At 43.0% G+C, this 23406-nt stretch overlaps 1 protein-coding gene across 2 annotated transcripts in view; it reads right to left on the reverse strand.

Moving 5' to 3' along the window:
• The window catches only part of OLAH (oleoyl-ACP hydrolase), a 183494-nt gene that overhangs the window by 110891 nt on the left and 49197 nt on the right, over positions 1-23406 (reverse strand). For both annotated transcript variants that reach the window (XM_085631278.1, XM_085631279.1), the window contains exon 2: positions 19989-20122. In XM_085631278.1, the coding sequence (XP_085487404.1) occupies positions 19989-20118 (130 nt within the window). In that variant the 5' untranslated portion in view covers positions 20119-20122. The remainder of the gene's footprint in view (positions 1-19988; positions 20123-23406) is intronic.

Genomic DNA, 23406 nt, shown 5'->3' on the forward strand with positions numbered 1-23406 from the left:
TTTAAGTATGTAAGCAGTGATGTATTCAGGTTTTCTGATTTTTATTTATACAAATCAGCCACTAAATCGTTATCTGTCTCTTCTTTGTTTTAACCACTTTGTGCATTTTTCTGCAGTTTTAATATAGTGCAAACTTCACTGGAAGGTATTGGAGCACAGGAAGATTACGTGATTTGCCCAGAATCAAAGGATGTTGAGCTGGTGCTGAGACACAAACCTGATTCCCCATTTCCAAAGTTTGCAGCTCTGGCCATAATGCCACATCTTGTGTAAAGTTAACAAGCCAGAGCCTCTTGAATGTGCGTTGCGGGCTTAAGGCTCCAACCTGACTTCGAGCTGAGACAGAACCAGGTTTCAAGATCGAGCTTGGCTCGAGCTTTCAGTTGCTCACCCACCTCTACCTTCCTCTTTCACTTGTATCATGTCGGAAGCATCGCAAATGCACTGCAAGTAACACAGATGAACAGCCTGCTGCACAGGTTGTACTTCCACCCCCTGACGAGGGTATAAGAAAACATGTCCTTCACCATGAACATTCTGTGGACAGTCGATTTATGGTCAGCCCACAAAATGTCAAGTTTGCCGCCATATGACCTGAGGCTTACTTTCAAAACAGTCTTCCGTTCTAGTCTTTTTTAAAAAAATTTTTTAAACTTTTTTATTGAAATCAGGGCAAAAGGTCAAATCAACAAAGTATTTAAAATTACAAGACAAATTATAAATTAAAGTATCAGATAAATCGAGCAGAGCAAAAGTACAGAAGTCAAAATTAGAAATCAAAGAAACATTGCTTATGCAAGAGCAGGTACAGAAAGCATTAATCTTTTTTCTTCCTCTTTCCCCTTTAAGGAATGCAAAGCTTCAATCCTTCCCTCGTCGCCCTCCTCTGCCGCCTCTCTAACAAGTATCATTTGCTCGTTCGAGCCCCACTACCCGTCTAAAACTCCTTCAAGTGAATGAAGACCCCCAGATTCTATCTATCTTTTGTAGAGATTTAACACCTCTGATCTTAGCAAGAGAAAATTCCATAATATAGATTTCTTTAACAAGAAGCCACCACTCCATCTCATGTGGTGGGTTTCTTGAGATCCATGTCCGTGCGATAATCAGTCTAGCACATCCGATCAGGATATTAATAAGATCTACTTGTAAAGCGGCTATCGGGGTTCCGAGCAGTACGTTAGTTACACTAAGTGTTATTGGTTGTGACAACATCTGAGCCATACCTTGACTTATTTTAAGCCAAAATTCAGTAAGTCTAGGGCACGTAAACAGCATATGTTCTAGACTTGCAGCTAGAAGGTCACATTTAGGACAGCTTGACCGTTCGGTATTAGAGCTATTGTTGGACCATTTTGAGATTCTTTCTGGAGTATAATATAACTGGCATATAGTACTATATTGCTGTAACCTCAAACTAGAATAGTGAACAGAGCGATTTATGCTGCAGAGCGAAGAAGAGATTTGATTAGCAGTGATATTTAAACCCAATCGAGAGCTCCATTTTTCCGCTATTTTCCCACAGTCGTCTAGTTTGAAAGAGATTAAAACACTATACCCAAAACTAATGAGTGATCTGACCTTGCTGGAATAGAAGCATTTCCAAATATCTGAATCTGATATATTTGATAGCTTCATTTTATGTATTAAGTAGTCATGTATTTGAATATATTTGAAACGTGAGGTGTCTCTATTCCAGCAGCTTTCCACAGTAAAAATGTCCCATCATGGAATATCCCTGGAAGACCAGGATTAGCCCATAAAGATAATTGAGGATGAAAAAATGTCGTATTACACTTAGTCAAGATGAGTTGCCATATTTTGACACGGTCTCTAATGGTCTTAAATTTTACCAGCTTGAAGTAGTTTGGGTCATTCACTTTTGCTAAGAACATATTAGAGTCCTCTCCCAACGAGAATTGGTAACAATAATACAATTGTTTGTTGCGAATGAACAAGCTGCGAAGACGACTGAGAAAAGCTGAAAAATAGTATAGTCTGAAGTCGGGGAAGTTGAGACCGCCTTGGTTAAGAGGTAGTTTAAGCAAAGTAATTGATCGGCGAGCCTTCTTGTAACCCCATATATAACTACTAAAAATCCCGTCTAAACGTTTACAGTACATGTTATTAACGAAGAGTGGTATGGACCTAAATAAGTATAAAAATTTAGGTAGTATACTCATTTTAATTAAATTGATCCTACCAGTAATACTGAGAGGAACCTTATGCCACTTTTTTAAAGTTGTGACAGTTTCTTTGATAAGAGCCTCATAATTAAGTTTGATTATTTCGTTAATATCAGAAGAAATTTTAATACCGAGATAAGTGGCTGTTCTACAAGTGCCTATGATCGGGGCTGGCGGTTTATAATTCATAATAATTTGTGTTTTATGTGAATTAAGTTTATAGCCGGAGACGGACCCGAATTTATCAGCCTCCTCGGTAATACCCAATATGGCTTCCGGTATGTTAGTTGAATAGACAGCTATGTCGTCGGCATAGGCTGTGATTTTTAACAAATTCTGACCATGTTTAAAAGGAATGATATTGGGGTGAACTTGTAAAGCTGCAAGGAAAGGTTCCAACGATAACGCAAATAGCAAGGGTGATAATGGACACCCTTGCCGTGTACCTCGGTTAATTGGAAAGCTAGTCAAGGTTAACCCAGCATAGCAGAGTTTAGCCGTTGGATGATCATACAGAGCCTGTAGCCATTTAAGATATTGGCCATGAAAGCCCAAAGTGGTCATTGTTGACCAATGATAGTCCCACCCCACTCGGTCAAACGCCTTTTCGGCGTCCAGGAGTATCATACCGAGTGGGATGGGACCGAGCCTGGCCACATCGAATGCAGTAATGGCCATATTGATATGGGCAGTAGTATCTCTCGCCAAGACAAAGCCATGTTGTTGAGGGGTCACCAACTGAGGTATAAGTGGAGCTAATCGAGTAGCTAGTACCTTAGCAAAATTTTTTGCGTCTGCATTGACAACTTCAAACACAAGAGGACATATCATCACTCTCTTTATTTCCCCCTCCTCATGCACTAACTGTCTCTTTGCCAATAGCTTTTAATCCACTTAGTGGTCATGACTCCGCGATTCCGGTATCTACTCAGGAGCAAGCCGCTATAGGTAATATCATCGCCCCTAAGCAAACTTTAGATCTCATTGCGTTGGATGTCCCCCCACTTGTTTCTTTAAATTCTCCTCCTGCCAATGACCCTGATGGATTTGAAAAACAAAATCTTCCTCTTAACATCATTTTGCAGACTCTGTCTGATCAACATAAGGAAACGCAGCAGCAATTTCTTCAACTAAGGGATGATAATATTAAAATTCAGCATTTTATGCAGGACTTAAGCAATAAAGTAGGAGGAGTTGTCCAGGATTTGGAATCTTTGCAGCAAAGGGTCTCGACTGTTGAAGAAATGTCTGCCAACAATCAGAGTGTGGCTAACAGACATCAGGAGCAAATCGGGCAGATGCAGGACAAGCTGGAGGACATGGAAAATAGGCAAAGACGACTTAATCTCAGACTTTTTGGCATTCCCGAAGGATCTGAAGGGGCCGATCCAAGGGCATACATTGTGCTTTTATTCCAGAAAGCTTTCCCCGATCTATCCGATTGGGATTGGGACTCACAGATTCAGAGAGCTCATAGACTACCACTTTATGTAGCGAATAGGGGGAGTAAATTTCCTCGCCCTTTTCTGATTTATTTTGGTAATTTTTTGCTTAGACAGGCTGTATCACTTAAAGCTAGGCCTAATTCCCCAGTTGTCACTGATTCCATGTCTTTTTTTGTACGATCTGATCTTAGTAAAAGCACTATGGATAGACGTTGGAGGCTACGTCAGCTTATCGATCCATTTAAGGCTTTGGGAGGACCGGCTTTTCTGCAGGAACCAGCTCGCTTAAAGGTGATAAACGGGGGGCGGACATATATATTTACAGACGAGAAGGAGGCAGAACAGGTGCTCTCTAAGCTAACATCTCAGAGAAGGGTGAAGTAAAAAAAAAAAAAAAAAAAAGCAATAGGAGAATCGGAAGATTACCAATGTCAACGCTTAGTGACGCTTATTTCGACGTTATGTCATTGCTTGGTTTACACACCCTTCACCCCTAGTATATAATGGGGTTAATCTATATGGGTGGTGGGGAAAATGAGGGTAGGTGTAGGTTAAGCCGAATATTTAGGCTACTGTTTATTTCAATTTCAATTGACTGGGGAAGAATGGGGAAGAAAGGGGAGGGGGGAAAAAAAAAGAAAAAAAAAAGGATCAGAGCACTACAATAATTGGACTCTATTGAATTCTTTTGAATTTATATAAAGGAATAAATATGTTGTTTAGCAGGTTGATCTCCTATGCTGTCACTCTTTAGAGCTGCCCAGTCAGCGGCAGCAGGGTATAAGAGGGTTTCCTCCTCTTAGTGAATGGGATTGGGGGAAGGGGTTCGGTCTGAACCCCTTTGGGAGGGTCTGCTGGGGTGGGTTGTGGGGGGGGAGTAAAAATGTTAAAATGATCAGGGTGAGTGGGAAGATACTTGGTTATTATAATTTTTTGTTGAAACACTTTATGGAAATTCAAAAATGGGCGGAGGGGCAAAATACGTTTAAATGATGTACAGAATCAGATGCTTGGCATGGAATGTTGCAGGTCTTAACAGCAGGAACAAGAGACGACTTGTTACTGAAGAGCTAAATATGTATAAACCTCAGTTAGCTTTACTTTCCGAGACGCATATTATCTATAAAGACCGTAAGCTTCTTGGACAATTAGGATATGATGTGACAGTATGTTCAGAATGTAGCACTCCAACTAGGGGTGTTGTCATTCTAAGACAGAAAAGGTTAAATATAGCAATAACTAAAACTAAGGTGGACAAAGCTGGCCGATGGGCCATTGCTCAGATACTATGGCTTGGTAATACTTATACTTTCTGTGTATTTTACGGCTCTAATATTGATGACCCCTCTATTATTGATAGGCTAAATATAGAACTACTGGCCAGGTAAACTTAGGACATATTTCGGAGCGGAGGAGGCGGCGTGCCCTAGGTGCGGCACGATCGGAGCGGAGCTAGGCCATATGTTATGGGACTGCCCTCACCTGCGCGATTATTGGAGGGAAGTGGGCGAGACACTGACCGAGGTAACGGACAGGGATTTGCAATATAACAAAGCGGTCTGCGTTCTGCACTGGTTCCCACACACGCCCAAGAACAAGACCACGAGTAGATTCATAGATATGGGCCTCCTTTTGGCGAAAAGGGAAGGGACGAGACTTTGGAAGTCGAAGGTGGGGCCTACGCATAAGAGATGGCTCAAGGAGCTGCAGAAATGGGCGGAGTGTGAAAGCACACTTAGGTACCAGCTGGCGAGCCGCAGGGAGGATGAGAGGGCGCTGGAGGCGGCTGCGGCGTGGGAGGTGTTAGTGCAGGCCCTGCGCGACAGTGCGGTTGGGGAAGAAGTGGTCAGGGGGGATAGCCCCCGAGCGGAGCCGGCCACACATATGCAGTAGACAGTCATGTACTTCTGATACGTACCCAGAACAGCATCCTCAGGCCGAGACCGGTCGTAGACGAGAGCACTGTTGGGAGGGGATGGTGGGAGGTGGGGAATAGGGATTGGGGAGGGGATAGGACGGGGTGGAGGGACAGGGGGCGTCAAGAAAACTTCAAAGCGGAATGTAGACATCCTATGAGGACACAAACAACACTATTGGGTGATGCAGGTTGTGTAAATTGTCCCACATGTTGTCGCTGCCCGGCCTCAGGGATGTGGGCTAATAAGCTGTGTATCGAAGCCTTCTGGCCTAGCAAGGACCTACACTAGCGCTAGCGGTGCAGGGCCGCTATGCATGTACGACGATTCTCCTGTGATTCTGCAATAAAAACGGTTTAAAAAAATATATATATATATAGAACTACTGGATAGTAGTGGAGAACTCATCCTAATGGGGGATTTTAACTTGATTATGGATTATGATATTGATACTACTAGACACCGAGCATTTCGGAGGATGCGTAGATCCCGAGCTGCCATTATCGAACTGGGACGCATCCATAATCTAAAAGATGCCTGGCGAACATTATACCCCTCTATTGCTGGCTTTACTTATTATTCAGCACCTCATCAACTTTGCTCAAGAATCGATATGGCCTGGGTATCAGATAATATTCTCTCGAACAACTCCATGGAGCTATGTCCCAGAGTGTCTTCGGACCACAATCCAATTATACTATCGTTCACTATGCCACAGACTTGCCAGAAACCAAGGATATTCACATTTCCCCAACATCTACTGTCCAATAGGGACTATATCTCACAACCGTTCTAGTCTAAACATACTAAACAGAAGTGGCAGGGACAAAAGGTAAGGGCATGGGCAGCTATCTAGTGTCAGTGAACTCATTGAGGGTAGGTTGGAGAGGGGCATAGCTATCAATGGTGCATGCAGCAGGTGCAGTAACACTAGGGCGTAGCCAGCGGAAGGCCCTGTTGAACCCCAATTGTTAATTTATTTTACTACCCAACTAGTGGTCGCGGAACACTTGCTTTACTTGCATTAGGGCCCAAGGGTGGCTAGATATGCCACTGGGGTCCAGTTGCTTTAGCCCCGCAGCTCCATACGGGGTTAGTTCCCTTTAGAATATTGTGTACATTAACTCTATGAATAGCGATCTGGTACAGTGTGTGCGATTTAACCAGATCTTAGCAAATCCTATCATATATGTTTAACTGAAACGCACAGGAGCCTCCTTTATTAGTGAGAACTACAAACCCAAGAGGCAATCTCAGCAGGTGTTTTGCTATATCGATTGATCACCATATGTGCAACTGGATCATTTCAATGTACTATTAGATACCTATATGCATGTGGGTTTGCACAACGCAAACCTAGCATCAAATCAATGAAACACTGAACAATATATGGCAGGGAAAGAGAGCAACAACAGAGGATAGTGTAGGGTCTAGGAAAGAGGCGAGAAATAAAAGGAGAGGGGAAAGGGGGCTTTTAATGTGGGGCACTTCTAAAAGGACAAGAGACAAGTACAATCCCCAAAGAATGTTAACCAACACACATGTTGGGTACCCTTCCAGGGTCTAAGGGTCCATGCAGCTGGGTAAGTTGCACTGACAATCACAGTCAGTGCTTTCTCTAAGTTCAAGGGATCCAGCCAGTCATATGAGGGTTGACGTTTCCCTGCTAAAAGAGGAAATCTGGGAAAGTTGTCTGCCCAGAAAGCAATGCAAGGATTGGTACCAATATGCATAAGACCAGACACCCATAAAGCAGTGCTTAATTTGAGCTGGTGGTTTCCATGCTCAGGACCAACACTTAATTGCCAACACTGCTCCTTATGACAGTCTGTTGAATGGTGGCGCCATTTGTCTAATTTGGAGACCAGCACAACATGTTTTTTAATTCAAAATACATTAAAAATGACTAAAACCTACTGCCAAAGCCATTCTTATAGGTTTGAGGGCTGGAATAGTCACACTTGTATGAGTGGGATGGTTAGTGTGAGAAGGTGGCCGGATATATGCTGTCCACTTGTTCTAGTGGGCACCCTGTATCAGTCCAAACAACCCCTTATGGTGAATGGTTAAAGACAACCTTATATGAAAGCTATCCTAGTGGTAGCTATGGAGAGCAGCCTTAAGGCTAAGTCTTGAAGGAATGTAAAGCAGCTTGTTTTACCAGTCTATAATCTCTTGAATGATCAAATGAAAAGACAACCACACCAGGTATATATTCAAGTGGAGAAGTGTGGCTCAATGATTAGAGCGGCAGACCCTGATGCAGAGGTCTAGCCCGGGACCAGGGTTCAATTCCCTGCCTCGGCGGGTCTTGGGCTCAAAAATTCCACGGACCTGATAATTCTCGCCTTGGTGCCATTCCAATCGTGGAGTCCCACTCTGCAACTCTGGGCAATAGTTGCTTAATCTCCACAACGGCCCCCACAACGCTAAGGATGCCTGGCCTCCACCATGGGGGTGCCCAGGAGTGGATGCCTCACAGGGAAAGCCAGGATGGGTTCCACAGCGGTATTCGTACAAGCGCCTTGAGACCCTTGCGGGTGAGTAGTGCGCTATACAAGTATCAATATCATTTCATTTCATTCAAAATATATGTATTTAAGATAGAACACACCCCTCTAGTCTTTTTATGAGACTGGAGTTCGAAGTACTTGGTTTACAAGTGAGCAAGCATCAGTAAAAGCACAAATACACGTTTGGGCCCTAGGGGCGTACCAAACCATATACCAAAAAAGTGGTATAAGAACCACGACTGGAATAGGCACTAGGCCTATTGCCTCTAGAATCGCTGGGACCCCAAGCACCACCCAAGGTAGTGACACAGGGGACCCATGGGGACTGTATGCAGTGTGAAAACACAACCGCGGGTTCCTATTATCTTCTATGGGCAATGTAGCGGTTGGAATTTTAAAGATTAGGGACACTACTAATAGAGTCAGGACCAAACCCTTTTGGACTTAAGAAGTTCTAGGGCTGGCACCCGCGAGAGCACTGGAGTACTCGAGTTACCTCACTCAGGGAAGCCGGGTGCATAGGTATCTTTTGGTGTCGGGTCGCGTCGTCGATTTTAATGGAAGCCTGCAAAGAACTGCTGCTGCAGTGAAGAGGAGAAGTGTCCGAAGAGATCCAAGCCTGGATCTGGGATGTAAGGAACCTGAAAGCAGAGTGGACAGAGTCTGGGTCACTTGCCAGTGACCTATGGCAGGATGGACCAATGCCCACAGATGTCGGGTGCTTCAGGTGAGTTGATGGGTGTCTTGACTCTTCAGCCACGAGGTCCAGGAGGCGTCGACGAAGTCCATGAGCCGGATTCGAGCTGTCCCACGAAGTCTGTCGAATGCTGCGGTGTTGGCGACCAGAATGGAACCAACAAGCCTTGGCAAGGGCAAGTCACTGGAATTCAGAGAAAGGACTGCGGTGCAGACCAGCAAGGTCTGAGGGACTCACCCAGCGAGGGTAAGTCGGGGCACATCTGGAGCAACCAGGTAAACTCAGAAAAGGAGTCGCCTTCGTGGGGACCTGCTAGCCAACGGGCTAGTGATCGCGAAGGAGCCTCGAGCGGTCGCACTGGAAGCTGGCCCACGGGTCAATCGTGGAGTGGAGGCCAACAATCTTCGGTGCAGGAGGTGCTCAAGGCTGGGGCTAATCAGAGCCCAAAGCACAACTTCGAGGAGGACCAGGAAGATAGTGTTGCTGCAAAAGTTCACGGTGTCCAGGGGGTCATGGTTCCACATCACCCACGATAGCCACGGGCCTCATCTTTGCTGTGGACTCAGGGTAGCCTCGGGGAAGTCTGGAAATCCACCTCTGGTGATGCAAAGACTTCGGCGTGAGCTTCAGCAATGCAGACCGGTCAGTTGCTTCTTTGGTGCCTGCCAAGCAGGGGAGTCACTCCTTGACCCCAAGGGAGATCTCTTCAGTCTTCTAGTCAGGATAGAACGTCGAAGGTCCAGGATGTACGTTGCAGAGTTTTGTCCAGGGTAATCTAAAGTCCTAGGGACTGGATTACTATACTTATAGTGAGTTTAGGGGATGGACTAACTCTAAGGCCCCACCTATGGGTGGGCACGGAAAGAGGGGTGGTTACACCCATTTCCTTTGTCCAGTTTCGTGCCAGAGCAGGGGCAGGTAGCACCTGCAACCGGTTTGAACTGGAGTATGTACAGGGACACCAAGTGTGCCCCCAGTGCAGGACTTCAAAGCACCAGAGAGTACTCCCGCCCAGCCCCAATACACATCACCCTGTCTGGGGAGGTGGGGACACCTTCCCTCGACAGGAAACCTATTGTCCAGGCCTCCCCTGCCGGAGTTTCAGTCAGCAGCAGGAGGCCAGACCCGTGTCTGTGGCAGAGGCATCCATTTTGTGATGCCAGGGCTCAGGAAAGTTCTACCGGGTTTAGCCAGTGTGTACATGTCTCTTCCTCTAGAAAGGTGGAATGCTACCCCGGCCGCCAGAACTCATGCTTGGGCACCCTCTCACATAAAACCAAGCACTCTGCCTTCAGAATTGTCAAGGCCTGCCATAGGAGTGGCTTATAGGTTTATATGTGTCTGTATAGGGTAGTGATATAGGTAGCCTATACCACTGTAAGGGGTGCAAGCACACCCTTACTCAGGCTGCAGTAGCAGATCTGTGGTGTCATTTTGGAGTGCTTCCCAGGGGTGGCATAATATATGCTGCAGCCCCTGGTAGGCCTCTGAGGTACCTATGCCCTAGGTACATAGTATACCATATACTAGGGGTTTATAAGCCACTCCAGAATCCAATTAGATATGTTCCTAATGTACATGGAAACCATTTTAGAGAGGAAGCAGCTAGGCTGTGGTCATGATTAGTAGGGCCACAGCCAAACTAAGTTCGAAAAACAGTGAAACACCAGCAAAAAGTGGGGGTACCCATGTGAAGCAGATCGTACTCTCCTACAGTTAGTAGTTTGGTTGTTACTGTAGTTGGCAGAATTGACAGCGGCAATGGGTGGTGCAAGCAGAAGTGGCCTCCTGAGGAGGGCCCTGGCACTTATTCTTTTTAAAAATTAACCACTGCCTAAAGACAAAGAATGGTAGGGGAAGAAGTGATGTGAGGCATGATACTCATCTGAGGGCAGCATCCACCCTCCATCTAACACCCAAGGTTCTTAAAAAAATATAAATGTTTGCAATGATTCAAGGCTAACCGTAGCAAGAGATGCTAAACTCAAACCATCAAACAATTCTGGTTAAAGTGCCTCTTGCTGCCTCCAAGCTCCTGATAATTATAAACTTACAAAATTCACCTAAAGAGTGTTGCAGTCCATGGTCTTCGAAAGCATAGCCCAGAAAAGGCGTCGCTCCTACTCAAAACACTCACACATTGATAGGCGAGATACTTCCGGCTTTGGTACTTTATTTAGGTCGACGCCTTTCTCATGCTCTGCCCTCTGGTGCACACCCGGCTGGTTTCCCACAAAGAACGGTCAAGAGTTGTCTCGAGCCGCCCTGTGCCCTTCAGCTCCCGGGTTTGAAACTGGAATCTCTCCTCCCATCCTGGAGAGGCGAGTGGTGCCCATGGCAGCGGTCCGGGGAAGCAGCAATGTCGATTCTGTTTACATTCAGCCACATATAGTGACTGAGCGATGGACAGAGGCCTGCCCAGGGAGGTGGGAGATAGCAGCGTGCAGTGAGTGATAAGAGCGGTGGGTGGGAATGGCGGCAAAGAACAGACACAACTGCATATCCTGTTGGCAACAAAACAGCGGCGTGAATTGTGTGTGACTAACAAACACACTAAAATGGTAATGAAGGGCCATGGGCACAGAATGCACTCACGCGGGCACATGCCTGAGGCAGAAACAGTGCCATTGGTGCACGTGACTGCGGCTTTTAAGAGGTGTGTGGTAGCAAACATTTCTAAGTTAATCACGTCATATACGAACACCAGTGCTGGAAATTAAATCAAGAAGAAACAGAAAAGGGGGGCTCACCCATCTTCAGTCATGTTTTAAGTGCACACGATTTTAGATGTTCGAAAGACGTGAACCTGAGGCGAACACTGATCCCATGGTCTTCACACTAAGTCCCAAACAAACAACACTTGGCCGCTGCAAACAATAACAATGATTGTGCACGGCGAACGGGAGGGGTGTGGGGGAGGGGGGCTGTCACGAGATAATCCCACGTCGTCGAGAACGACATTTGGAGTCCGTATTTACTTTAAACAAATGCATTCTGGGAGTGGGGGGTCTTGGTTCACTACCATTGAATGTACACAGATAAATTGAAAGGAAGATGGTGCCCCGGCTGCAAACTGAGTCACCTTGTAACTTTACACTGACCCAGGCCCGCTGCAGTAGTCTCCAGGAACACACTGCCATTTTCCCCCAGCCAAACTCGTATTCAAAGCGGCTGAGAAAGTGAAAGTGATCGCGATCAAGCACGGCGAGCGATGCGCTTAATGAGCATGACGAGGCGCCTCTGCTCATAAGCGCGCGCCCGTGCACATGCACTCAAGCTCTAGGCCGGCCATGGCAGCATTTTTTGAAGCCCTCACTAAAAATTTCGCCAGACCAGCGCATGCGCTGGGTCAGACAGGACCTAAAAATGAAGGATAAGCTTCAACAGCGTGTTGGAGGTACTGTGATGGTGAGGGATCAGTATAAACTTCAGCTTAACCTAGCAGAAAATAATTTTTGTATGGACTGCTGTAAGTAGAATGGTACAAGGTAAGTAATGGCTTGAAATATAACCATCTATAGAAGGCAAAGTTATTTAAATATGCCTATGTTTCGCACTGTCAGGATATAGGAAGTAATCAGTTATGTTAGGAAGGTAAAAAATTAAAATTTTAGGTCAGCTTTCATCTGGATTCTTTCATGTTAAATGATTCTATGCCTTAGACTGCTCAGTTGAGCCAGCAACCATGCACATTTAACACAAAGGAACAGTTCTCCTGCAAGAGAGAATCCTTACCGTTTTTGCTATCTGGTGCTTTCTAGCTGTATAACATAGCTGACTTTAGGAAGTGGAGGTATAACTCTATCTCAGTTATGTTATGACCAGAATTCTATGATTATGATTCTCATAAAAAAGTTATGATTTTGTAATAAAAGTAGATGTACCAAATAGTCTACCATGCTTCCAAAGAATCAAGGGTTGTCTAAGAGAAGAACCAAAATGAAATATAAGAACAGGCTTTTTTTTTTTTAAGTGAGACATATCGTCTTCTTCACCTTTAAATCCGGAATGCAAATAGAGAGGGCCCTAGAGAGTTGTACCCACAAATACTGTGCTAGGAACAAATACATACTTTGTGTGGGTACACTATGAAGCAGAAGATGCTGAACAACATCACAGCAACATTTTCTAGGAAATAAACACATGAACCTGGATTGTGCAAACCCTCTGGCACCGACTGATTTGTATATAGGACATGTGTAGACTATAGTGTGCATGAAAGAAATATGGCTTGCACAAATATGAGCAGAAAGTACCTTTCTGTGTTCAGTTGCTCACATCAGGCTTATCTTTGGGCCCTAATATTGGTACCGAGTATGGGAGCAATTATGTAATGTGGGGGAGGATACATTAATCTGATGAAGCTGTAGTGATATGATTTTGGTAAGGGCAGGCAGCACAAAATGGAAACAAATGTAAGAACAGTATACCTTGGCAACGAAGGTGACAGGCATATTACATGTTTGTGTTGCACTGGTAGATTCAGAAAACTGCTTTCTGCACAATGCACCCTGACATAGAACTAAAACTCCATTCAATGTCACTTGATTTTAATAACAACCAGCATATAATGCCTTTACCCACAAGCTCTTTCTTCTGTGAACACTACCTCCTGAAACAGAGGTCTGTTTCCAAACCTCCGCTTTCAGATGTGCGCCTGAGCTGGTTCAAAGGCAGGCAAACAAATTCAGTCTTTACAGAGCAGGCAGTATTTAAATAATGATTGTTTTCGGTCTCTGATGAATTCACTCGGGAAAAGAGCCAGTTCTCGTTTTCATCCACTCCCAGCAGTTGCCAGGGAAACTTTGGAACAGAAATTACCTCAACTTTGTAACGAATCATTTACAGTGCCAGACACTGCATTTGTTTGCAGCTCCTTTCTGTGTTTGTTAGATGACGTCAACACAACTTAGTTAATGAATTTGGCGTGGAAATCTGTTACCGATAACCTAGAGCAAACGCCCATGCGCAGGCACAGCATAATAAACCCAAGGATAATTACTTATAAAACAGTTTAATTCTGCAAAAACTACAGTAATTGCTGGAGTGCAAACAAATCCCTTCTATATAGCTGCCTATTTACATTTTTAAGTTATTCTGTTTTGTCAGGATTATTAGACTTTATCTTTTTACATTTATTAGACATGTTTTCTTCTTTGTCAAATGGACTTCTTTTTCTTCTGAGAGCATCAAGACTAATTTTCTTTCAGCCGATAGATCAACAACAGCAAACTGTCTCCAAATTCTCAAGTGTGGCTGCTTGGCTCTCAATTCGCAAATATTGATTTGATGGACAAGAGGCCTGTTCTGTCTGTTTTTAAGTGTGTAATTGTGGAGGCTATAGACCGAATGGGGTATAACAATTGGGCTATTTCTCTTGAACACAATACAATTCTGGAGAAGCAAACCGGTGATGTTTTTCTTTACCCTCCAGAGTGCTACGAGGAGCTGTAACAGATGGTCTCTGCAGACTTTCCACAGGACATGACCTGACATTCCTGCCCCACCAACTAGAACTAGTGCATAACTCATACCCAACTCTGCAAAGGAGATATCAATTAGGAAGACAGTACCTGCTAATGGAATCCACTGTACATACAACATGGTGTACTCCCAATTTCCAGATGATGGAAGAACTGCGAAGATTAACGGTCTAATAGACCACAAGCTAGGAGATGACCCAGCGTGTTGGAGGGAACCGTGCAGGTGTCTGAATACTATTGTTGAGTGCGAAGACTCACACTGAAAATATATACATAGACCTTCACCCATCAGCTTCTGAGAATGTGAAGCGACTATCTCATTTTTCTAAGGATTGTTTGAAAATCTCTTTGTAAATATATACAACAACAAAAAACTATTTTTAAAGACACATTTGTGACAGACCTTTAAATGTGGTGCGCAAAGTAACATGATTGTTTACTTTCACACGATAATACAGAATGCAAACAAACTAAAGACATAAAAATGAATCTGTTTACTTTCACACGATAATACAGAATGCAAACAAACTAAAGACATAAAAATGAATCTTAACAAAAGCTAAATATCGCTGGTAGAATACCGAATGTAGATATGCCCGTGGGGCCCTCAGTGAGGCTATCAAGTCAGGAGATGTGGCCAGAGAATGATTTGCTAGAGCTATGTATAAGAAGGCTACTCTCTCTGCCAAGAAAGCCTGGGAAGAGGATAGGTGGATGGAATTAAAATACACCTGTGGGACCAAAATCTCACAAAGGTTCTGGCACTTGGTCAAATGGGGAAGTGGCGGAGTGGCTCCACCACCAGAAAACCAGTTTGGTCCGGAAGTGTGGATTAGATATTTCTACGCTCAATATGCAAGAAATGAGGCAGAGGCCCTGATTTTTGTGCTAATGATAACGTATTTGATGAGGCAGATGTAGATGCCGCCCTAAATTCACTAACAGGTGGTCGAGCCCAAGGCCTAGACTGTGTTCCTGCTGATATTTTTCTCCAGGACAGGCCTAAATGGTCTCAATATATACTTTTATTAGCGAATGCTATTGCCCACGGAGCTCCCATCTTGGATACCTGGCAGGGGGCAGAAATGATCCCAATCTACAAACAAGCATTGGCATAGCCAATAGGTCTCGCTTTAGGGACCTTATAAGTATTTAGTTATGCAGCACAATATCCTTGGTGCAGCAACATTAACTGTTGCATGGTTAAACACTTATAAGGTCCCAAAGGCGAGACCTATTGGCTATGCTTGTTTTGTCCCGAAGTGGGGCGTGTTTCCACGATGACCGCTGATATGATCTGCACACTCTAGTTGTTTTATCCTGCAAATTCTCCCAGCCTGGCAGATGTGTGCGTGCGGGAAGAAGAGACAGAACAGCAAATGCACTTCTGGTTACTACTTCTTAAATAACGCATTTTTGTTACCAATGAGGAAATTGCTGACATATTGCACAAAAATAACTACCAGTGTCAACATATGAATACAAGAGTGGTTGTGACTAATAAAAATAAACATGACTGTCTGCACTGACAATTACTTCAAAGGAGGTAAACGAAACGAAGCACATATCTAAAAGGGGAAGAAATGAGAAAGATGTAATTAGTGTGTGTTAACATAAGACACTGTATTATTTTTCTAAATATGTGATCTCGATAAAAGGCTGAATGGACGACGATATACAAAAAGGTGTTTCGCTGGCAAACCTTCACACCCAGGGCTTTAAATGGAAATATAAATGTGCAGATACTTATTCAGAGTACCTATTTGCTCCTGAGAAGTGTCGGTACTCTCCCTTCTGGAGAGCCACAGTCCAAAAGGAGCATATTTTCCCGAGTTAGCTAATCCCGTGAGCTGACGCAGATTCGGTTCTTTCTAAACCCCACTCACAGCCGGATGTATTCTGTAGCGAGAACCGCTTATTCTTATTAAAGTTTTATGTGGACTTAGTGGGGGGGGAGGGGGGGGGGGGGGGGGGGGAGTTATTTCGGTGTGAGCTTTGTGTAAGGCGTTAGCAGGAAATGGGACCGCTCAAGCAGCGGCACGAGGGCATTGACTGGCACAAGTGAAAGTGCGCTGACAATAACATCACGCCAGCCCAGGAGCTCATACTTGACACGATCTCGCCCGAATATAAATGCAAAATAATAATGTCCCATCTTCGGGGAAAGCAAGCGGGAGTCGGAGTTTACTGGGACGAGCCATTGTGGGAGAGTTCGCGATGGGCGTGTGTGCGCGGCGGGAGGGGGAGCGCAACTCCGGAGTGGACACAGACCCTGGAGGAGGCAGCGAGTAACAACATTCGAACGAGGGAAAGCACGCGCAGCTGGGGAGGTGGAGAGCGCAGCCTGGGGAGAGACAAAAAAACACAAATCACAGATTTCCAATGCTGCTGCTGCCAACAGCCTGTGTGAATGTAAAGCCCCTGGTGGGAGTCATACAAGCAGGAAGTGGGATAAGGGAGGGGGTGGCAAATGGTGAGCACTTTCCCGGCCTCTTTGATGTTCTCAGTGGCCGCGCGGCTCACTGAGAACATCAAAGCGGCCGCGAAAGTGATCAGGCAGACTGACAAATGGTGCGCGCGCCCGGCGCACATGCACTGTAGTTGGAGGCCTGAAAAGCCACTAGTTTGCACTTCCAAATCCCACTTACTAAAACTCTCGCCAGAGCAGCGCTAAAGCGCTGGCTCAGGCAAGACCTAAAAAGGAGAAAAATCGATGCCCGCCAACTACAGACCCATAAGCCTCATAGATTCCATACAAAAGGTAGTAGCTCAGCTGGTACTGGCCAAGATCCATGTATGGCTGGAAGATAATTCCATCATCAGCCACCTTCAGGCAGGCTTTCGGGCTCACATAAGCACAATTGATCAAGTCTTTCGTTTTGATACTTTTCATTGGAAAACAGTAGTTCTTGGCAATGGCAGCATGTATGCTGCATTTGTTGATTTGAAAACAGATTTTTACCTGGTCCCACAGCTCAAACTATGGGAGGTACTGAAAGTGATGGGGATGCCTCAGGACCTACTCTCGCTTATAATCCGTCTTCACGAGGGCAATTTTGCACAGATTTGTTGGGGCGCACAGGGTGACGAGACAGATCCGTTCCCTGTGTGTAAGGGTGTCCGACAGGGTTGTTTGCTAGACCCCACACTATTTTCTCTTTTTATTAATGGTGTGGCAAATCTTTTGGCTGCCACCAACACTGATGCTCCAATTTTAGCTGGTAGAAAGATTCAGATTTTAATGTTTGCAGATGATACCTTGATTATCTCTAAAACACCAAGTGGCCTACAACTTGCTCTGCGAAGATATGAAGAGGCCTAAAAATCAATGCAGATAAGACAAAGTTCATGGCTTTTAACAAGCATCGTTCTTTCAGGGGCAGTATATTTATGGTTGGGATACAACTTGAGCAGGTTGCCTCATTCACTTATCTGGGCATTTTATTACACAAGGACATGAGTTGGAAGTCGCATGTAGATGCTATGGCACTAAAATATAGACCGGTATTTTATGAAAGGAATGTAGAACTTCCCTGACAAAACCGCTCAGCCCAGTACTCCAAATCTATAACATCAAGGTGGTGAGCTCGGCACTTTATGATGCAGAGCTGTGGGGTTTAGGAAACCTTATGCAGCTAACTGTTGCGAAAAACTCATTCTTCCGAGCGATAACTAGTCTACCGCAAAGTACACCGATTGTTCCTTTAAGGAGTGATTTAGGTAGAAATGCTATAGCAGGCCTTGCTAGACAGCGGCCGATTTTGTATTGGCGTAGGTTGTGGAGTACGCCGGAACTGAAAGTATATGCTGAAGGTTTAAGGGACGTTATAGAAAAAGATGAATTCCATATGATCAGCTGGCTGAGAAATCTTAAGGGTCTATTTTATGGAATGGGCCTTGCACATTTGTGGGATAGCCCCAACGACTCTTTGTTTTCGACCAAAGATAAGCTCAAAGAAATATACTAGGAGATGGTTGCATGTGAAGAGAGTAGGTGACAAGACTCCACTTCTCTCACAGGATTCTTCGTACAGATTAAATCTCGCCCAAATCTTGAGCTGTTCTGGGATGCTATTACAAAGCCAGTGGATCGGAAACTCTATTTCCAATTTAGATTAGGGACCCTTCCTCTGAAGTGTTTCACATCCAAATGGTCTACAACAAAGAATAATTGTAATACATGTAGAGATCAGGTAGAAACTCTATCACATGTATTGTTTGTGTGCATTGTAAATGAAGGCCCGCGCAAAACATGGCTAGCGCAAACCTGTAGGAATATGGGCACAAGATCATGTAGCATAGCCCTTCGTATTCTTTGCACAGATCCATCACTCAGGTATGCCATCCCGGTAGCAAAGTTCTTAAAGTGGATGTGGCTAATTGGTGCGTAGCAAACTGTGTTTGAAAATTGATAATTGGAACCCATCTATAACCTGTACGCGTATTAGGCCAATTATGAATTGTGGGTTCCAACATGCCTAATTGTACTGCAAATGTGATTTTCAAGGACCCTTCTGTTTATACTGTTTTATGTACTTTTACCAATGAACTAAAAGTCTGACCGCATCTAGATATCTGAAGTTGGCATTCTACCTAGTGTAAAAATCTTTTTATTCAAGTTTTATCTGTATACTGGTTTTTTTTCCCCTTTTTATCTGCAATGCTTTTATGACATGTATTGTTGAATAAAGCAACTATTTATTGATTGAAAAATAAATCTAAAATCATCATTTTGAATTTTGCCGCATTGTAATAGAGAGCTCAATCTTCTGCCCATCGTTTAGTATTCTTTTAGTTATGTGGGGGATCCCTCCGGTAAACCCTGTTTTCTTATTTTTCCCTACCCCCTCCCTTCACAACCTTCAGCCTTTCCTCAATATGTTCTGCAATTATATGATTCTTTTCATTATTTGACAGAACACTTGCAGAACTGCCCTTAATTCCATATGCAGTTCACAATATTAAGTAATTGTTTTGGCTAATTTTTGTCAAATTATTTTGTTTTACATTTTGCAAGCATAAAAGAGTAAATTCAAATTTTTCAACAAAAATCTAGTCATCATAGGTTTCCTCATTAATTTTGAGCATGTTGTTCAGGTTTTGAGGTTCCTAAAAAATTCTGGTCAGAGTAATCTACGCACGTAAATTTTCAATGAGTACTCCTTCCATGAATGCTGAGCCGGGCAGGTAAGAAGAAAGTCTGGTAAAAATATAAACTGACATTTTTTAAAGTGCAAAATAAACTTCCCCAACCTGTCCATAACATTGGGCCGGTTTGACAGCTTTACAATCCCATTTGAATGCTTGCTCCACTTTTTTTTAAAGCAATTTTATGTTCGTTCGGAAATGTGGTAAGAAAACAATTTGTAAGTTATGTGAATAAACCCAGCTACACTTTTGTGGATTTTTATTACCTTGCCAAAAGCTTTACCATCGAAACGTACTAAACTTATTTTTACTAAAAGCTCAGCACTTGGTGGACTTTCTTTCATAATAGGTTTACATCTGTGACTGTACCGCCCACACATCACACACCTGTTAATGTCAAGTGTAACCGCTCTGCACCATAAATGCATTTCTGAATACACAAAAATATGTAAACTGGGCAAAGAATATCAAATTAGTCTGCCTACTTTTTGTAATTTTTTTAAAAACGATTTCCTTTTTTTCTTAATTTGAACTGCAGGCTGCTAATGGAGCCACTATTTATGCATGACTAGTTCTCAACTTTTATTAAACTGAACTCACCTTCTATTGTGCTGTCAAACAATTTGCCCCATTGTGCACAATGTATAGAGCCACCACCAGCCCAGGGAAAGCAGATGAGTCTGGAAAGAGCATCAGGCCTTCTATAGAAGCAGGTCACAAGTTTATCCATTTTCCTGTGACAAAAGAACATGTATTAGAAAAACTGCAGATTTCTTTTGGAAATAGAATACATATAAAAAGATTACATGCTCATTGTTAGAACTTTGGCAATTCTTTTGAGCAATATAGGAGAACAAAATCTAAATTACCTAGTGTTCTTAAAGGAATCCAAAAATCTTTTGCAATATGTACTAATTTGAATTCCTTTTAGACCTTTACTGTTGATGAGGTATCTTCATTTACATCACAAATTAACCACAAACAGATAGTACCCATCTTATTACTGCATTACAACTATCATTCTCGATAGCTCAACTATTACGTTTTGTCATGGATCCTCTGTGAGCCACATGCTCATTTGAGGGAAATTAATTTAATTAAACTAACATCCAAAACGATGAGGGTCCAATATGTGTGCACTGAAGAATATAAAATTGATACAATAATACTGAACGTATATGTTCCACTCCACCTCCAGTGGCCCACCGTAAAAAAAAACACTCTGGAACAAACAATATATCAATGTATGGAGGGAGTGGGGAAGTACTCTGTCAACAATAAATTATTGTAGTCCAAAGAAATTATTTTCTGAAGTCCAAGAAATTTCTTCCAAAAAGATGCTTTTATTCTTTCAAATTATTTTCAAGTTGGTGCTCCAACACATTCTTAGCAGTTCAAACACAATCTTAGTTACATATAAACACAGCCAACGCGTTTCGTCCCCCTTGGGACCTCATCAGGGCTCCTAAATAATGACACGACGGCTTTAAATACCAATCTTGGAAGGATATCAGTATCATCCAGGTCTGTCATTTAGTTCTCATCAAATTAAACGTTATCTCCGAAATATTACCGCGGTGGTGTGAAATATTAGTTCTGGATTAGTGCCAGTATCATCCCAGTCTTTATTTTTCCATCAATTTAAAAGCTTTCTCATTCTATGTCCGTTCTAGTTAAATAGAGGGTATTCTCCACATATCGAGTCCTTCTATTCTGGCACTGGGTTCCTCGTGGCCTCCACCTCCTTTCGAATAACACTGCAATATCTTTTTGGAAGAAATTTCTTGGACTTCTGAAAATAATTTCTTTGGACTACAATAATTTATTGTTGACAGAGTACCTGCCCACTCCTTCCATACATTGATATAAAATTAATTTAATTGTATATGTACCATGCCTTTTAACCTGCAGAATCTTAGCAGAGGCAATCCAAGTTCCTGTCAGCATTTTAAGTGGCATAAACTCAGTCTGAGGAGGATATTTACTTTTATCATGTCAAGTAACTCCTCCTTGTATAGCATGTCTGTGCTGGTCTTACAAATGCCCCTTACCCCTGTACTAGTAATCTTAGTTAGAATTTTTGTTTTAGCATGTCTTGCATTTGTAACAAGGTGTCGCCAATGCAATGGATGAGGTGCAGGGCAGGGGTTGTGCAAAGATGGTAATGTTTTCCTCTGAATACCTCACAACTGTTTTTTCTGAAACATTACAAGCTTTTTTAGTTAAGCACATTTTGCAAAGAATTCTAAAAAAAATGTACAGGAAACAAACCAGCAAAGAAAGGTGTTTCATGCAAGTGCCACTGCAAAATCTCTCTAGTAGTGGTGGAAATTTCTTGTAAGAGGTATTGTGGGAATATACTTCCAAAAAAACCTTAGCGACAATTTTCACTTGCAGGCAAAGTTTTGCGAATAATTCTTTGCAACATTGCGAACTTAGTCACCATTGCAAAACTTTGATGGCAAAATTATAATTTAAATAAATAAATGGTGGTTGAATGTGCACTAACCGTGTTTCTAATCTAAAATTCAAGAACCTGAATTTCGCCAATGCGATTAACACACCGCAGCGCCCAAAGGGACGTTCTCTAATGGTAGAGAACGCATGAATGACTTTTGTGAAAATTATAATTTACACATCCATAATTCTGTGTTAAATCCTTTTCAATACGTCCTGCAATATGTGGAAAAGGTGTCCATCCTAACTTGACTGCTACCTCAGCTAGGATATAGTACGGTCTCTTAGAACGATAATTTAATAGGATGGGAACAGGTCGCGCAAAAGCTTCATATTTTATTCATGTGATCTGTATTGCTAACACTTTAGATTTTTGGTAGGATCCACGTGATAGAGACAATGGATCAAGAGTTATGAGTTATATTCCATGCAAACGTGTCAGCTGACAGAGCGTACAGCTGTCGAATAGTGTCGTATTACAAATAACAATACCTAGATCACCACAGTCAACTCAAATGTTATTTAAGTGTTATTTAAGAAAAGTGCATAAAAGGGGGTCAGTTGGGTGTGTGTGTGTGTGTGTGTGTGTGTGTGTGTGTGTGTGTGTGTGTATATATATATATATATATATATACACATATATATGTGTGTCTGTCACTGTTGCTTCTGCTTCATAGTTAATTTCAGCTGTTTCCTAGGAAACTAACATTACCTTTACATTCTGTATGTTTCAGGTTTGACCTTCTATAGAAGAAGACATGGACTGACAAGCCTGCGTTATTTGCCTGCAGAGAAATACTGAAGGGCTGAAGTGTCACTTGAATGCAGTAGGACCTGGAGATAAATCTCAGCCATATAAGAACTTTCTAAACACAGTCAGTGAATTTCGGAAATTGAACAGACTCCCTATGACTCTTTACTTCGAAGAAGCCACAACTGCCCGAAGATTTAATCAAGCCTCAAGCTAGTTGGCATAAATCCTGTCACAAAAAATTCAACAAGTGCAAGTTGGTAAGAGCTCAGAAAAAAAGAGACTTAGAAGAAACAGGACAATTCAATGATGATGCAGAAGAAAAGCGATGAAGCGATTGCCTATCACAGACAACAAAGATCTACATCTTCTGCACAGCAAGTGAAGGTGACCTTCATGAGCACATGACACTTGATGCTGATAAGAATATCAGACACATTGCCACTGACCTACAGGATACTACTCTTGTAGCGAGAATAGCTGCTGGAGATGTTGTAGCAGTAGATGGCATTTATAACCTGCATTTCCTCACTGTATTCTGGAATCATCATCGACCACACATGAGAAAAAGAAAAAATGCTGATGGAGGCCTGATGGAAGAAAAGAAGATGGAGGAGCGGGCTTTCATTGAACTTATCAACTTCATAGAAAACTCAGTAGAAGATGTTTTCTGCTTCAAGCTGTCTGAGTTGTGTCACAAGTATGCAGATCATCTTGTGGCACTTGGAGTTTAGAAGGAGGTCAACAAAGTTAGCTTTAAGGAAAAGGTTCTTGGCTAATTTCTACAAGGCCAAGTGTAGAATGATGGAA

The sequence above is a fragment of the Triturus cristatus genome, chromosome 10 (assembly GCF_964204655.1).
Source record: "Triturus cristatus chromosome 10, aTriCri1.1, whole genome shotgun sequence".
In the NCBI taxonomy this organism is placed as follows: domain Eukaryota; kingdom Metazoa; phylum Chordata; class Amphibia; order Caudata; family Salamandridae; genus Triturus; species Triturus cristatus.